The sequence below is a fragment of the Lontra canadensis genome, unplaced genomic scaffold (genome assembly GCF_010015895.1).
Source record: "Lontra canadensis isolate GAN:19392208 unplaced genomic scaffold, GSC_riverotter_1.0 scaffold50, whole genome shotgun sequence".
In the NCBI taxonomy this organism is placed as follows: Eukaryota; Metazoa; Chordata; class Mammalia; order Carnivora; family Mustelidae; genus Lontra; species Lontra canadensis.
In genome coordinates, this window is record NW_022631044.1 from 7,612,433 (window position 1) to 7,630,434 (window position 18,002).

Sequence of the window (18,002 nt, forward strand, 5' to 3'; positions counted from 1 at the left end):
TGAAAGTATAAGTGAGTGGGTGGTTAGGAAACTGTTAGTAGTTAGTGTTGTCTCTAAAAGGCAGAACTCTGGAAATTAAAAATATCTTGGCTTTGCAGCAAAATGTTTGAATGCTGTGCCATCCAGGCGCAGACAGCAGGACCTGCAGAGGGCCCTGAGCACTACTTCCATGATGTGTAATTTGGAGCACCACTATAATGAAACTTTCCAGAGATATCCACAAATAATTAGCTTTTGGCATCGGTTATACTTAAAGAAAAATCTATAAGATTTTAATTATACTGGGGGTGAAGTACATACCTTTTTTATTCTCCTTCAAGATAAAACAAGAAACACAGTCTTCTCTAGCAACATTTTACCCCAGGTTTAATTTCAATAAGATCATCAGTTTGATTGATAACAAATCATTACAGAAGAGTTGAATAGGTCTAAACTTGTCTTGATGTTAATGACTTATAATCACCTTTATGTTAGGTCTTAAAGCTTTATTATCCTTAAATATATCCAGTACAGTGAGCCACTAAACGCCAGATATCTGAGATACTGATTGGGGTGGCAGCCAAAATTTTATGGTGCCTGAATTACTTTTTTTTAACATCTTTACACTGAACGCTCATGTAATTTTTAAAATAATCATTAATTTTCCAGGGGAGTTGTCTTCTTTTCTTTCACCACTTAGGCATACACACCTCTCCCAATTAGTATAAATTTCCCTGCTACCTGTAAGTAGTTCAAAGCCGATGCCTTTCTAAGGAGAGGGGAAAGGTTATCCGCAGAAAGCTTCTGGGCAGAGGACGAGGCCACTGACCCTCCTGCATCTCCAAGCTTGGCTTCCCTACCTGCGTGGGCTCTGCCAGCGCGGGCGGCAGGGTGCCGGCTCTGCACCGCGTCGCGGCAGGCCACGAAGACTGCAACTCGGCTCCGTCCTACTCCGAAAGTACTGTTGACTTGGTGACCCATTTCGAGTGTTGGGCCGAGGCCGCCGCGCCCAAGGGGCATTTTCTTGCCCCGGTTCCAGCTGGAGCCCCCGTCCTGCCATTGGGACATCTCTGCAGGCCACTGGTGCGTCCGGAGACAGGGGCGTCTGGGAGTGTCCCAGCTGTGGACGCTGCTGGCCCCCCTCTCCCGGGACTCCAGTCTCGAAAGCCGCGCAGGCAGCGTGGACGCGGTGCCTCGGGGTCGAATTTTTGCCCCTCACCTCCTATCCCCCCTCCCCCGCGGGACCCTGCCCGCCCTGCTGACCGGCCCCAAGTTGCCGAATAGCTTAGATGCTTGTCATATTTGCGGTCGCGCGACTCAGCGGGCTGTGCGCGCGCTGCACTCGCCGCCGCCTTTGTCACTAGCCGCCCGGTCATTTGCATGAGTATTTTCTGGAGTGTGAGGGATTATTGGTGGTTAGTTGTGGTCCCCTGGCCGGAGTGTCTCTTCCCCTCTCGCCATCTCCTTAAGCCTTTCCTTAAGAGAAAATAAAGGGCGCGCCGGCTGGAGAGGGAGCCGTGGGCGGCGCTGCCACCCGACGTCTCCCGTGCTCTGCCTGCCCCTTCCTGCTCCTGTGGCGGCGGGGGCCCGGCTCGGCATTTATCTCGCCTCCCGGGACCGCCGGGGGAGGGGGCGGGGCCGGGGGAGGGGCGGGGCCTGCTGAGCCCGGGGCCCGGAGCTCGCGGGAGGCTCGCTGGCCGCACGTCACTCCTGCACAGCGAGTGCTGGAGCACGAGCTGCCGCTCGCTCGGTCAGGGCGCCCCCTCCGCCCGCCTCCCGCTTCCTCCTCCGCCGCCTGCCGCCGCCGCCGCCGCCGCCTCCACCATTGTATAATGCTCCGAGCGCGCCGGCAGAGGACTGCGGAGTCTTAGCTTCGGTCTCGCCTCCTGCCCGCTCCCCGGCGCCACCCTCGGGCCCCCGGAGCGGGGACTCCGCATGGAGAGGGAGTAGCTTGAGGAGTGGGCAGAAACCCCTCCAGATGCGTTAGTTCCCAGGTGGAGCTGCATGTGGTAAGTTCTCCCGGCGCCAGGCTGGAGCGGATCCTCGGATGCGCCGGGCTCCCGATGGGTGGTGGGCGGCGCTGGGACCCGGCCAGGGCCGGGAGAGCCCGGAGGGCGCAGGAGGGGCCCGGGCGGCCGCGAGGGTCGAGGGCGCCTCGGCTAGACGGACCTGGCCTGGTGCAGGTACCCGGAGGAGCGCTCCTCCCACTGCTTAGACCCCCGGGGCGATGGCCGGGAACCCCCCCCCCCCGGTCCCCCCCTCCCGCCACCAGCGTACGCGGGCAGACCTGCTGGGGGAAGGGCAGGGGACGGGCAGTCACGGACCCCGGTCAGGAGGGGGTCGGGAGCTAACCGGAGCCCAGCAATGGGGCGGAGGGGGCTTGGAGCTGTCGCTTTTACAGCTGAGATGTGTGTGCGTGTTGTGGCCGTTGTGTTGTTGTGAACGTACGAGACTTCTTTTTTTAAGGCTCGGATTGCTGGAGTAAAGGCTGCTTCACTTTTGGGTTCCGTGACCGAGTCTGCATCCAACTTGCTATAGTGTGTTTCTGTGAGTTTCTCTGTGTTTTCAGCTTGAAAACATCCCTCTCTACCCTCCTCTCACCCGTGACAAGTGAATTGATTTTGAATATATGTGTGTATTAAACTTAACGTCCAATTGGCTTTTAAGTTAGAAATCTACAAGTCATCTTGGTGGTAACCGCCTATGACGGAAAGGGAGGGGGCCGAGGGGAGCCAGCTGTCCCTGGCCCTGGACTTTGTACCATTAAGACAGAGGGTGCCTCAGAGGGCCATTGGATCTAGAGAAAATCATAAGTTGTTCTAATTTTTATTCTTGGCCATCAGTTAGCTTACCTTTAGCAGAAGTTGCTGTAATAGATTGAGATGGGGGAGTGTTTTGGGTTTAGTCTTAAAGTTCACAAAAAGATTAGGTATAGTTTGTCTTAGAATAACTTTCTGCTTTCAAACTGGGGAGTTGCAGGATGTTTTGAGTGGTAGAAAGTTAGTTTTTAGAGGCACTAGATGGGGAAGGGCAACCAGCAGGGTGAGACATACGCCTCCGAAGACAGCAGTTTTTATTTGAATTGAATTGGGCAGTCCCAGTCAGTCTTAAGGAAGACAGTAAGTGTTTTAAAACTTTGTTCTTGAAATATGCTTTTTGATTTCCCAATATATGTTAAGAAATGTCCATAATGTGTGTAAGGAACCTAGAAGTTGTAGCAGCCAATAGGATCCCTGAGGCCTCAAGTGTTCAAAGTAGCATTTTATAATTAGGGTCTAGTCTCTGACAAGATTGAAGTGGGCTCTTGGCCCCACTCAACCCCTGGAGGACAGTCCACCTGAGAGCCTCTTCATTGTTTTGCTTCCGGGGGGCGAAGGGGATAGTTGCTCAGCTAACCAGAAGGCATGCCTCACTCTAGGAGCTCCTCCCATTGCTCCCACTTTTTATAGCAGTCTATTCTGATTTGAGCAAGGGAGGGTGTGCTGCGAGGGTGAAAATACTCCTCGCAAGACCCAAGCTTCTGGCCTGAGCAAGAATAGCTTGTTCATGGATCTCTGCTTTCCTATTAAGTTTATCAGTTTCTTTGTAGGAGAAAAAGAGAGACATGTATTAGAAAGTTTTCCTTTAGCCTCATTGATTTACTTAGAGGAATTATATGTTAATGTAAAGTTGTTTATGTTGTTCATCAAGTTTGGGAGCCCTGAAAATAATTTTTGCCCCCCCCCATAACCATGTTGCTGTCAGGTGAGAAATCCGATGAAATGGATTTGATTTTTTTTTTTTTCTTTTTTGACAGTCTCTTCCTTGCTTTATTACAACAGGTAGGAGAGAGGATTCACGTTTTATAAAACCAACCAAGTATACAACAAGAAGTGTCCTAAGGAACTGTGTTATTGTCAGGCAAGTGTCACAGCTTCTTAGGTAACAGCTGCTCAGGCTTGTTTCCCTTTAGGAACCAAGAAAAGGATATTAATTCAGATTTTGAAATTCTTTAGGCTCCTGTTTACTGAATTGTCCCCCTTGGGAGTGTTTTTAGTGAGAAATTGAAATATAAATTTTATCCAGTTGCCACACACTGAATTATTAATAATGAGCATAGAAAAGAGTAAAAATTTTGCTAATTTAAAACTCACTCAAATTTATGTAGCAACTGATACTTTTGGCATCCACTATTTTAAATAACGCTCCAGTGGCAGAATAGAAGTAGTTTACTTTAGAAAGACATACACAAAACATAAAAAAGGTAGGGGGAGGTAAAAAAAATATAGACAGATGCATAAAGGGTTTTTTTTTTCCTGAAGTGGCATATTACAAATGATCAGTATCAAATTATACTACAAGGCTACTCTCTGTCAAAATATTTTACACTTTAATTAACTCAGAAAGGTAAAAGCTACAACAGAAACTTTTAGAGTTTGTTTTTTTGCTGCAGTTTCTTGTTAAAGAACACTGGTAAGAGCATGGCGCTTTATTTTATATTTCATTTACATCAGAAAAATCAAGATCACTGCCAATATTATATGTAGATTAAAAACATGGTATTTAGTAATATGAACTTTAATTCACTTGTAGAATTGTTTTAAAATTTTGTTGCTACAGAAATTTCATATTTATTGTGATGGCATATCCTGTAGGAGATGGCTCTAGTTGAAGTAGTTTATTGGCTAAGGACAGAAAGAGAAAGAGGTCTCTTTGATTACTGAGTCCAAAGATCACATATATGCTAAAGGCACCAAAGAGCAAGCTTCAGTTTTAAGTGAAAAGTGGCCTTGCGGGAAGGGTAATGCCTACCTTCATAGGTTTTTCCATTAATACAGACCAACAGAACATACAAAATTCTCCAGCCACTTGCGTATGCGTAAACCATAATTTTCTACCTACTGTTGATATCATTACTTAAACCAATGATAGAAACCCATAAGCTAGGACTCCTGATTAAAAAGTATGTGGATATTTAATTTAGTTTTAATATTCTCGAAGGAAACAGCTACTAATCAAAGGTGGCGTGTCTTTAAAAAAAAAAAAATTGTCTCCAATGGCCAGTGCAGTTGGTATGAAAAGCAAACTTCTGCCCTCTGTGCAGATGCTGGGAAACCCTGTGAACAGAACTGTCCCCTGGAGCGCCCATCACTCATTGTGTGGAGCAGTGTCTTTCTCCATGAGCACTGTGTGGCAGTTCATTCTTTGTATGAATCTGTGAATGGCATATGTCAGGCCAATAAGACGACATTCCTATTCTGGGTAATAAATAGATGCCTTGTGTTGTTTTTTTTTTTTTCTTTTTCTTTCTTTCTTTTTTTTTTTTCTTGAAGATCATGAGACAAAAAAAACATGCTTGGCTGTCTAAAAATTTTCATTGAAACACAAAAATTTCAAAATAAAAACATCCCCAAATTTTTTGAAAATGTATGACTTTTAACAGGGCAAAACAACTGCTTATCATCTAAACGAAGCACTTCAGGCAGACAATGCAAACTCCCTTTTGGAAATCTGCTCTCTTCGTGGTCAGAGGGCTCCAAAAGCTGGAAAAGCTCATTTGTCTCCTCTCAAGGTCTTCTGTCCCTCATCTGCACTTAATTGGAAATACCTGCCGGGATTCACTGACACAAATATCACAATTTGATTTATTTTCGAAACCCGGGATCATGGAAGCCGTGTTCTGTGCCCACGGCCGCTCTCAGTTCAGAATGGAGTCGGCATCTGCTGGCCTGGCTAGCCGCCCCTTACCCTTGCACACTGGCTATGTGTGCAGCGCGGGCCCTGCCTCTGAGCGAGGATGGCAGAACGAGGGGTGAGTGTGCCAGGCGTGGCACCGCCCCGAGTGGAGTGAGCTGTGCTGATGCGTGGGGTGGGGGCTGGAGGGAGGGGAGTGGAGGGCAGAGCTGGAGCCACCTCGCAACTGCTACAGCAGGTCTGACTAGTTTAGGTGCCCAGAGGCAGCTTTGTTTCTCTAGGGACTCCAGGTAGCAGCAAACCTAAGTTCTTAAAACTAATTCATGTCTGAATTACTAGCTTTCTGTCTCTTTGCAGAAACTGTAACTTTGCAGAGTGCCTGGTTCAGAGGCTTTTGCTTTAACCGTCTTCATAGGTGGTTAACTGACCAGAAGCCCCTAAACTAAGCATTTTTTCTGGTTCTAGGGAGTTCCTCGTAGAACAGTGAAGGGGAAGGGGTTAAGGCTCTTCAGGGCATCTTCCGTATGAACGCTCATGTTTGTAGTGGGCTGTGGGAATCTGTGGAACAAAAGGAAAAAGAACGACCTGAACGTGGCTTGGTCAGAAAGTTACATGCGGATATGCTCCCTGCTGCGAACGAACCTTTAACTCCTCACTCTCCTCTCCTGGCCGGCTGCTTATCAACCCCAGGCACGCTGCAGCTCCTGGGGCTTCCAGCAGCGCCGCCAGAGCACCCCACCCTGGTGTTTAGACGTGTTGCCCAAGTTAAAGTCAGGGAATCTGAAAGTCCCAAGGTCATCTCTCCACCAGAACAGCTTTGCATAAAATTCTAGCCACGCAAGTGAGGTAATGACGTGGCAACTGTTTTCAATCGATCCTCTCTGAGTGGTTATCCCATTTTATAATAACACATGATACAGATTTGCTTTTCAGATTTGTCTCTTTTTTCGAGGAGGGAACCTCCATATGCATGTGTGTGTACTTCTCTGTCTTTCCTGCTGTCAGAGAGAAGTGAACCAGCAGAGGAATTTGAGTTCTGTGGTCTGCAGCTGAAGAAGACTTTTTTGGCTGCCTCTCTGCTTGTCATGAATTTGGTGATGGTCTCTTCTGAGTAGTTTTTAAAACAGGCTGGTTTTTTAAAAAATATTTTTTTACCACACCCAGAAATGGAAAATAAAATAGATTTCATCTGATGATGATTGTTAGTGGTCTATTGGTAGCTGACTTACAAAGTCAAAGTGCGGATTCTTCAGGTGGCACCTGCCTTCTTGCTTCTGAGACTCCTGAAGATAGGCAGGGTGAATGGAATGTTAGGGGTAGCAAGTGTGGTAGGCTGGAGGCAGGCTCCCCTTAGGGATCATCGAAGAGCTTTGAAATGTTGAGAGGTTGGTTCCTTAGAAAATAAATATTTATCACATTCAGTCACGTTCTCTATTTTTATTGTCTTTGACTAAGTGACTTTGTGTACCATGGGTCACTAATTGTCAATATGCAGAGGTCCTCTGAAAGAAATACATTTTATCTCAAAGTAGCTCCAAAGTAATTATTTTTAAATATGAATGGCTGGCATATTTTACAAAATATTATTCACTGCTCTCAAGTTTAGTGTGTTTCCTCATTTTCTTTTTTCTACTTTGTGACTTATTCAAGTATATGATACAAAGTTTAAATTGTCTTTGTAAAACTTTATCACTAGCCTACCTAATTTTTAGGAGTAACTAAAATACACATGCTGATTCTGAGTATGGATGGACTCTGGTGCACACAGTTGAATAGTTTCCTCCCATTTATGTGTCTCTTAAGTCTATTTCTGTTATCCTATACCTTCAGTTTTTATCCTCTCATGTATGTCATGTAGAAATTTCTTTTAAGGAATCCAGATTTAGACCATATAGTACAATGTTCGGTTTTACTCATTATGTAAATTAAAAAAAAAAAACTAGACTGCATGTAGAAGTTAAGATGAAATGTTATTTTATGACACGTCTTCTTTAAAATGACTTTTCACAGTATTAAAGCGTTCTGAATTCGAACTCAAAGATGAAAAACTACTCATTGCCTTTAAGAAACACTTCTATAAAAATGTTTCCTGATGTAGTATACATACTTAGTTTCTTAGTTTCATTCAGTGGCAGATTGTTGGCTAAGAAAACCTGAAAGGCAACCTTTTGTTTAATTAAAGTTTATTTAATTTTATACATATTCATTCTAACAAATTACATTTGCCTGTTTTAGTGTGACTGTTTTATAGATCTGATGATCCTCTTTAAAAAAAAAATACAAAGAACTGTCACTCACTTTTGGCAAAGCATTGGGTTTCTACCCTAAGCCTTTTATTCCCCCTGCCATTGTTTATTACGGATCTCTAATGTGAGGGGAAAAACAAGGTATCTTTGGGGAAAAGACGCTACAGGAGGGTTGAAACCAGAGTCCCATCCAAGCAATTATAAATACAGGAGAAAAAAATATTTTCATTATGCACGGGAATGGGGGTGGGGCAAGCAAGGCTGGCTATCACATTCTCTGAAGGGAAAGAAAGAAATTAAAATCTAAGAATGTTTTTCCGTAATTGATTATAAGTCTTTAGATTCAGCATGTTAAAGATATTCCTGACACCAAGTTAGTATGAATTAGCGTCATAATTTAAATGATTATAAATTACCATAAATAATATGTTTATATTTACAGAATTTCAAATGGAAAGATTGGTGTTAATAGTTAATTGCTTATGGACATTAGTATTTAGAACCTCAGCATAGAACCTCAACTTGTAATTTGAGTAGAAAAAATTTCAGCAAGTAGTTACACAGTAACTGGTTTCATTATCTCTCTAAGGTTAACTTTGTTACATTTTACAATTAAATGGCTCCTCCCTAGTATCCTTTATGAAGTTTTCCCAAATAACTGCCTGGAGCCATATCTGTTCAGTGTAAAAGTAGTTTCTTGTTCTTAAGAGGCAGTAGGATTATTGAAGGCTTTTCAATACTGGTAAAATTCTTAATGCTAAACATTGAGACTAACTCACTGTGTGGTTGGGAGTCTACTTTAGGACCCCTGCTGTCAATGTTGAACTGTTGGCTTTTCCAAGCCCTCACCTTATGACTTGGGGTTGTATGTTTATCGTTGTTGTTGTATGTTCTCACTTCAGGAACCCTCCAAGGGCTTTAACCATGATTTTGGAAACATCAGTGTCACCTATACACAGGCAGCAAACTTTCTATGTACAGTATTTTCAGAGTCTGCACCATAGCATAACATAATTCACTTTGGTCTTGGCAAGGCTCTTGGCTTGCTTAGCACTGTTCTGTGTAGACTGGAATTTGGGAACAATCTCAGAAGTCTGTATACTTTGAGAGAGGAATAGGTAGAATTGCAGTAATAATCAGACTTCAGGGGCGCTTTATTGCTCTGCTGCGCCCTCTTGTGGCTGGATGTGATGTGCTGTCTTTCAGAATTTGAAAGGAGTTGACTTGTACTGGACATGCTTGTTTACATGGAGCGTTAATATTCGCTTTCTTCTGTGTAAACTAACCTATCAAGTTAATAGAATAGTTCTCGGTGAGGGTGTAAATAATTTATTGTGCTTATTTGATTTTTTGAATTCGTAGCATTTTAAACATATGTATTGATGTGTCTTGTGTATGTGTTTTTAACTTTTTATTATGGAAAATTCCAAACACTTAAAAGTTAGAGAACAGTGTAATGTATCCCCTCATACTTATTATCCAGTTTCAGTAATTGTCAACATTGTGTCAATTTTGTTTTAGCTACATGGCCAGCTTTTTTTCTAGAGGATTTAAACGCAAATCCAGTCATCATGTATTGATTGTGATTTTGTTAACTTCCGTTCAGAATCTGTATATTTCTGCTCAATCTTTTCCTTTAAGGGTGTGGTGCTTTTAGCCAGAATCCTTAGGTAAAATAAAATAGTTGTTAGAATTTCCGTTGTCTTTGGAAGAAGGGGACTGGTGTCTCACCGCCCCCCCCCAATCTTCTTAAGACTTAGCCTTAAAATCTAAAATTCCTAGCTCGTAGAGGATCCTGTAAGACAGGATGTTAGAAACATTTTATACTACTTAACAGTTACATTCTAAAAAGCCCCTTTTTCTTTCCAGCTGTTTATTAACAAGGCCATAGTATAGTCCAAAGAAATACTCACTCGAAACATTCTCTCCCAGAATTTAAGTCTGGTTTGCCAACTAAATGCAGTTAGTTGTCCGCGTTTACATTTTTCCTTTTCTTTTTCCAAGAGAAAAGACGGTATTTGACAAACCAACAGTGTTTGAAAGGGTCTTCAATTTAATGGAAGCATAGAGGTGAAAATCCTGAGAGGGGAGAGCTAGAGTTTCTTGAAACATGGACTTTAGAAGACATTCCCAAACAGTGAAAGTTTTTGTTTTTCTTCCTTTATTTTTTTGGTTGAGTGAGAGGTGAACTTCCTGGCGGGATTTTGGTTTTATCTCTAGGCTTTGGGGCGCTGTCCGGAAGACAGGGAGGATTGTTCCCTGGGTCTCCGTGGCAATGCGGTGTGTGACCAGCGGCGAGCAGCCGGTGCCCCACGGCCCCGAGCCCCCCGCGCAGGGTGCAGAGCCGGGAGAAGGCACCGCCGCCAACAGTGGTGTCGGGTTACAGCTGCAGACTAGCACCCGAGCGCGCCTAACTGGCTTCATCTAGTGACTGGCTTCATAATTACATTGCTGATTTGTTAGGGAAGGCTTTGTCTTACTTACCAATTAGCATGGATGTTACTGCAGGGACCTCATCCTGGATGAGCTTTGCTTGGGTTTTGTTTGTTTGTTTGTTTTATTTTGCTGTTTAAAAAAAAATAACCTTTCCCGAGGCACGCAGTTTTAGGGGTTCTGTTACTAACATTCCCCCCCCTTCCAAGTGTCTTCTGGGAGTCCTTATCCTGTCAGTAAATAAGCAGAGAGGCTTTCTCCCCATTGGAATTTTGCCCCTGTTTCCGCCATTCCCCGAGGCCAGAGGCAGTCACTTTGGGGTCTGAAGGCAGCCTTTGGGAGGGCTGATTCCATAGCCCCCACCCCTTTCTACACCCTCCTGCTCTCCGCGGCGCCCCCCATGTCACCACCCACCCCTGCACTTCGAGGAGCAGCGAGGCACAGGGCACAGCCATAGATAGTGAGCCCTTGGAGGACTGGGCTTGTTTCTGTTTGCTGTTTCTATGATCCTGCCCCCTCTCCCCCAACCTACCATGTCCTTTTCAGGGTGGCTTTTTTGTTCTCCCGGTGTGTTTTGTTGTTACTTGTAGGAGGGAGGGTGTTAGAAGGGTAGACATTATCAGAGTTCTGAGTCCTGTGTATTTTTTAAGGTGTAACATTTTAACAGCATAGAAAGTTGTCTATGCAAATGTGGCTTCCTCCCATTAAAGTTGGATCAGGCTTTTCCTTCCTGCCTGGGAGTTGCTGTGTGACAATCTGACAGTGGAAGAACCATTTCTCAGAGTTGTGCCCTGTGGCTCTTGGGAGGTGTCCTCTCTTATGCACAGAAGCTCTCTGTTTGGACCACCTCAAAAACAGGATAGAGAATGCATCTTAAGGCAAGTATATGGGGTACGGAGAAGAGAAATGAGAATATTTCGTGTCTCAGAAGTTGTCTCAGAGCCAGTTCTCTGGCTGGCCTCTCTTTGGGTCTTGGAAGTCTGTCACACACACAATAATTTTGCCAGGGACACTCCTTCGTTCTACCACTGCCCCCAAAAGAAACTGAAAGAAAGTGTTTTTCCACTTAAAGGGCGGTGGGTTTTGGCTGCACAGGATGTCAGATGGGGAAATAGCCCCTGCTAGCCTTTTCGAAGACACTTGTTACACATTTTCTCTTAGCTTCTTTTTTCTTCAAATGAGCTTGATCCGTGAGGACAAACCATTGTTCTGAATTGTTGGCATCACTGTAAATATCTCATTTTTATGATTTTTAGTGTCAGCATGGGTACTGCTGTGCCCTTCAGCATCCAGTCACATTGGAGGTCACCCTGGAGGATGCAGATGAAAAGATTAGGGATATGGCTTCTCAAAGCTCCCCTTTGAACTGGGGGCCTTTTTCTTGAGAGCTATTAACTAGTGTTTTTAAAGCATTTTAACTAAAGTACAGTATTATTACAGATATGTACGTAGATCCTAAGTGTACAGGCTGGTGACCAGCTCCCCAGAAGCCGTGCCCACCTCGTAGCCACCCTTCCCTGACTGCATATACCATGGCTTAGCTCTGCCTCGTTAACTGACTTTTAAAACAACATGTCACTTAATTGTGAAGCCTGCTACAATCCCAAGAAGGGAAAACAGTGGCTTTCTAGTTTTTATTTACTAGTACAAAAGGAAATTGGAACAGGCTCTTGAAAATGTACACAAGGTATGAACCAGTTGGGCCTTGAGGTGTTTTGAAGTAATGATTTACATCCTTTTTTGACCCATACATAGAAAGCCAGAAAATCAGCCCTTATGGTGGGCTGAGGAGGCTTCCCATTCAGACCACCACAGGACGCAGTGGGGATGCTGGGTCAGTAGCACTGCCATCCATGGACCTGTCCGTGGGAGGCCCCAGAGGGCTGTGGAGAAGCCTGCAGGTTAAAGCAATGGGTTGTGGGGGGAGAATGACGGAAGTAATAGTTTGCGAAAGCAGATTTAATAATCTTAATTTAAATGTAACACTTATTTTTGACAGTTCAAATAGCATCAAAAGAGAGGGTTTTTTTTTTTAATTTTAAAACATAGCTTTTAAAAACTTGAAAAACACCGAGTTAAAGAGAACTTTTGATTTTTTTTTTGTAAGTTTGCATTTTTCCCTTAATGCCTTAACAATATAAAAGCTATGAATGAAAAGTTAGCCTTTTAGTACATGGGTAACACATAGGTAACATGTAGGTACTGTTTCAGTTCCTTTTTGGATGCTGGGCTTGAGGCCTCGCTACCTTGCACTCTAAGATCACAGCAAGAAGAATTTGGGTCCCACTGAGCTGGTGGGATCTGATGTATCAGGCTGAGAAGCTGGACTTTACCATTAAATTGAGCCAAAGACACCTTAATTCTGCATAGAGTTGGGTTTTTGTTTTTTTTTTTAATGCCATTTGTGAATTGCCTTTGCAAAAACTCTGTTCATTTCTCTTTTTTCCTTTACTTGCTTAGACACAAATAGGGAAGACCTTTGGGCTCAAGATTAATTGGGTAAAAATACCCACAGGCTTAAATATGAAAAGGCTGGAGGGGGAAAAGAAGAAGTTGTGGTTCACGAAATAGGGTCCCCAGACCACCATTACCTGGAGACCTGGAAATGCCTTGGGTCCCATACTTGACCTGCTGAATGAGAATCTTGGGGGCAGGGGATCAGCATTCTGTGTTACTCACCTCAAGGTGAGTCTAGTACTTGCCCAAATTTGAGGAGTGTGACAGGCATTTGTGAGACAGCCTTCTGAGGTGAGGCTTCCCTGCCCACCGGATGTGCCTCTATCTCACTGCTTTGCCTTACCGACGTCCCATCCTGTACAGCTTCTGCCTCTGAGGTCTGTTCAGTTCTCCTCTTTCGCAGACCCTCCCGCCCATGCACAGTTCATAGTCAGGGACAAGGACACACACATCTCTATGTCTTTCAGTTCCCTGGCTGTCCCTCAGACTCTTTCCTTATTCTTTCCATTCACCATTCATTTAGTCAGCAGCTGTTTATGGGGCATCTTCTGTGTGTCCGAGATTGCCCTGTCCTGAGGATACAGAGATGAATGAGACAGAGTCTGCCCTCATGGTGCTTACCGTCAGGATTAGGAAACAGGCCTTAAGAGACAATCCCGCCTTAAATTTAAATCTCAAATCCTATCTCCAAAAGTTTCTTATCACCCCAGCCCATAATAACCTCTCACATGCCCTGCTCTGGGGAGTCACTCAGAATCTGGAAATGCAGGAGCGACTAGGTGGCTCAGTTGGGTAAGCAGCGACTCTTGATTTCAGCTCAGGTCATGATCTCCGGGTCCTGAGATTAGCCCCACATCCAACTCCAGGCTCAGCAGGGAGTCTGCTTGAAGATTCTCTCCCTCTCTGCCTGTCTGCACCCACCCCCACCCCCGCTCATGCTTTCTCCTCTCAAATAAATAAATGTAAAAAAAAGGAAAAGAAAAGAATCTGGAAGTGCAAAACTCTGCTATAGTGAGGTAATATAGGCCCCTGTGTTTCTGGTCCTTTTTCTTCTGAGGAATGTTTTAGTGACCCTTTGTTACTTTTGATCATTTGCCCAAGCAGATTGTAGCCTTTGAGGGCAAGGTCCTTTCTGATGAAAGTTGTGCAATTGAAAGCTGGGTTTGGTATATAGAGTTGTATTCAGTGTTAAGCTTACTAGAAAACTCTGGAAGAGATGTTTTCATTATATTGCTACCCATGGGTTGCTCTTTATTTTCAAAGCTCAATTTGCCGTAGTAAATACTTGCTAAAATTTATGTTAAGAAAATCAGGATGCTAGGCATTTGTTTCTAACAGGTTTATTGGAAAGAAGGGTGTTTTATCATGAACCTTATGTTAAAAACCACCGAATATCCAAGAGAAGTGTCTGTGGTTGGCTTCAGGCTCCTTTTTGGAGGGGCAAAAAGGGGAGGAAGCAACCCCCTTCTTCCTCCACTGTGGGGGCGTTGTCTCTAACCAGCCCTGAAATTCAGGGTCCTTTTTGGATTTTTGACTGAAAAATGGGGTAGAAGACCTGTGGTTTGGGCTAAAGTCTTCCCAAGCCAAGAGAGGAGACAAAGACTGGTGTCAGGTCTCTGGATGGCCTAGAAGCCACACTTGTCACAAGCTCCTCCTTTCGGTGAACTTCAGGTCCATTGTCCTGGTGTCGGTTTCAGTGCCACACAGCTAGGGTCTGGGAGTCAGGAACAGCAGAACAGCCTTTCCTCCAGTGTTAACCTTGAAGCACTTAATGAGCCCCAGCCGTGAGGCCTTTTCAAAGGTTACATGCTTCCCCAATCGTGGGCTTTAAAGAGCTATTGTTATTTTCTTAGTTTGCCTGAGGAAAGAGGCTTCTGAGGAGCTGCTGACCCTGGATTTGGCTAGCCCAGCTCCAGGCGCAGGGACACCATTTGGCTTTTTGCCCTTAGGTTCTTGAGTGGCTGGTCTTTCCTTCTCTGAACCGTGCCCTGCTCCAGCAGGTGGTCATTAACACCCGCCCTGATAGAGAGAGAGAGAGTCCTCAAAACCTCCCAGCCCGAGGAGTTGGAGGCCTCTTCTGAACGTGGTCAGTGGCAACACTTGACTCAATGTTTTATTCAAACTCTGGAAAAACTTTAACCTTTAAAAAAAATTTTTAAATCTAAAGCCTTTAAGCGAAAGGTGGACTGGATTTTATCATGTTGCATTTTATTCCTTTCTATAAAAATCTCAGTAGAGGGGGGTGGGAGGTTGGGGGAACCAGGTGGTGGGTATTAGGGCACGGATTGCATGGAGCACTGGGTGTGGTGCAAAAACAATGAATACTGTTATGCTGAAAATAAAATAAAATAAATTAAATAAATAAAATTTTAAAATCCTTAAAAAAAAATCTCAGTAGAATCAGGATTACAAATCAGTATTGTGTGCATTTTGCAGTCTCGCTGGGTGTGTGGGGCCAGCCTGGCCTCATAAAATGCCATAGTGAAATGAAGGCTAACCTGCTTGGAGACACTCTGTCATGGGCTCTTATTTACACTTTTGAAAAGCATCCAAGCTTCGATTTGTCTGTCCTGCCCACAGATTTTGCTTACAAGGGTCCTCCTCCTTCCTCTTCCAGCATTACAACATCTTATCAGGCTGTTCCTAAATCATTGGGATTATCACACAGCTATGACCAGCTGGATCATTGTAATTGGAAATTAAGTGCTTCTCACATTGAAATCTCTTCGAAAACATCACCACCGATCTCCTTCAGCTATGGGAATTCTGCTAAATGCCTAGTACTGCATGCTTGGTAAATATTCGAGTTTTATCGATTCATTGATAATTTCTAGAGAAGTAATCCTTATTGAGAAAGTTATTGAGAAAGCCCTATTGTTTATTCTGGCAACCAGTATTTAAAAGACAATCCTATATCAATGACTAGAAGACAAAGAAAAGCCTACACTGTTTTAGCTATTCCCTCTCCTCCAGAAAACCAATAAAAATTCCAAGTGGCAGTGAGCTTACTAATTTGTTTTTAGTTGTTTGGTATTTGATTTTGGTTTACATTTGAGGACAGTGCTTCTCAAACTTTTTGTGATGAAGAACCGTCTTGTTTTTTCTTTCATAGATGAATACTTATGTAAAATATAAAAATACTTAATAGAGAAATGAAATTTAAGTACAAAGACAAAAACAGAAGCCTCATTTTAGAAATTAGACTTACAGACATACAGTTACTCTGTAAATATGCTGTTAAAACATTTCTAAATAATACAGTATTTCTCTTTAACTCCTCATGGGCCAGTAACAATTCACAGACTGGCACCTTCTGCAGACCACACCTTGAGCAACACTGTTTGGGAGGATATTTCTCTGCATTTGTGTCGTCTTACACAGATTTACATGTATTGGGTACTATTACATTATAACCTATAACATAGACCATCTACCAGCTTTATAATGAGAGTTAAATGCACTTGGTGAGCTCTTTGGCAAAACTGAAATTTTCCTAGAAATGAATATTTAAATGCTTAAATTTTAGGCAGATAACAAACAGTATAACTGTTTCAAAACACAGTCGTCCAGTAACACTTCTAAGGCATAAAGGAGAAAGTGTTTTGTAATGTGAAATGAAATCACCTCCTCTCTGATTCACACTCAAGTTAAAATGAGCGCAGATACTTTAGGTGGGAAATGTTCTATGCAAAGTATATACACAAATGAGACTTTCTAGCACTAAACAATAGGAAAGGTTTTGTCCTGTGAAGTAGTAGATACAAGAGTTATTACCACCATATCCTCCTTGCCTCATAGAACATTATGGGACTGACTGGTCTTTGGTCCTTGTGATAGACATCCATTGTCTTAATGTTTCCATGAGGAAGAGCGTTCCATACAAGTAACTTAGATTCTTTACGAACATTAACAAATCCTCAAGCTGACTGACATTGCTGGGTTGTGGCTGTTCTCTCCCAGGGACTGAGGCGTGTGGAGGCAGTCACTGCAGGTGGAACTCGTGTACCCTGTGACCACCCGCATGTTTGTCTGCTTGGGGGGGGTGGGGGTGGGCAGCGTGGTCTTCCTCAACAAATTGTCGCAAGGAAGATCTGTGAGTTTTATTATGGTTAGCCTTATTCCTTTAGTATGAGACTCAACTCAAAATGAGAATGAGGTGTAGATGATTTTCACCCCCTTGAAGACCAGGCTTTATTCATCTGCCGGACTACCCTCTTTCTGGCAGAGTGCCCAGGATAGCATAGATGCAGAATGAGTAAAATATAAAGGATTCAGCGAGGCTCCACGTGAATCAGCTGAAGCAATTCAGTAAAGGCAAGTCGCTTTTAGAAGAAAAGTCGGATAAGTACAAACTGCTTGTATATGAAGAGATCAATGAGTGAGTGGCACTGAGGGGAGGATTAACACTCCTCTGTGGGTAAGTGCTACAGAGGTGGGGGCTGTGGGTAGGAAGCACAGGCCTGGAGTAATGAGAACCATGTTTCCTGGTCTGGATGGCAGAAGAACAACTTCCTTGATTAATGGTTAGCAAGTGAGGTCTATGAGGCGAAGGCCAGTGGTCTTGATGGTGGAAGTTCTGAAAGGAAGGACCACTCTCCAGAAGGTGCAGCCCCCTGAGGGGGTCTTCACTGAGGCAAGAGCAGGCAAGGAGGTGGCCTAGGTTGGGAGCAGCACGTGAGGTGGGGCAGGAGTTAAAATTCAAGCCATTCCCACATACTCAAGGTCTGAGATAGGAAGTGGTTGTTTCTTTGAAATACGTATGTATCTCTGGAATCACAGTAGGTATTTGTTATGAAATGTCTCCCGTACTCAAACAGCAGTGCTTATAATCAGAACAAATTACTTTTAAGTTCGTCCAGTGCGTTCAGAGGTAGCTGTATGCAGTCAAATTGAGCCATTGGCACTAGGGCTGGGAAAGCCACATTCCTCCACTTTATTCTAGGCTGAAAAGCGGTGGCAGCTCCATCACTGTGGTCATTTGACACAGGCCAAGAGCTTCACCACATGTCACCAAACAGGCAGAAAAGCTCTGTGCATAATGAGGAAGGAAAAGGAATTTTGAAAGCACACGGGGTTCTACGAAAATTGTCCATGCCCTTCTCCCCACTTCAACACCTAGGTTCTTTTAATCATTCAAGATGTGTTCAAGCTATAATCTGTGACACCTTTATCTGTTAAGTCATAGCATTTTGAGTGTTTTCTTGGGCGTTAAAA

At 43.9% G+C, this 18,002-nt stretch overlaps 1 protein-coding gene across 5 annotated transcripts in view; it reads left to right on the forward strand.

The window, feature by feature from the left end:
- SERTAD2 (SERTA domain containing 2) overlaps window positions 1–18,002 on the forward strand; it is a 117,998-nt gene that overhangs the window by 94,367 nt on the left and 5,629 nt on the right. The window contains exons 1-2 of one of the 5 annotated variants that reach the window (XM_032873777.1): window positions 1,688–1,988; window positions 11,042–11,209. The exons of 1 other annotated variant lie outside the window; for it this stretch is intronic. In XM_032873777.1, the coding sequence (XP_032729668.1) occupies window positions 1,984–1,988; window positions 11,042–11,209 (173 nt within the window). In that variant the 5' untranslated portion in view covers window positions 1,688–1,983. Of the gene's footprint in view, window positions 1–1,687; window positions 1,989–11,041; window positions 11,210–15,405; window positions 15,583–18,002 lie in introns of those variants that run through there. 3 more of the 5 variants (XM_032873780.1, XM_032873781.1, XM_032873779.1) reach the window with 3 other exon arrangements.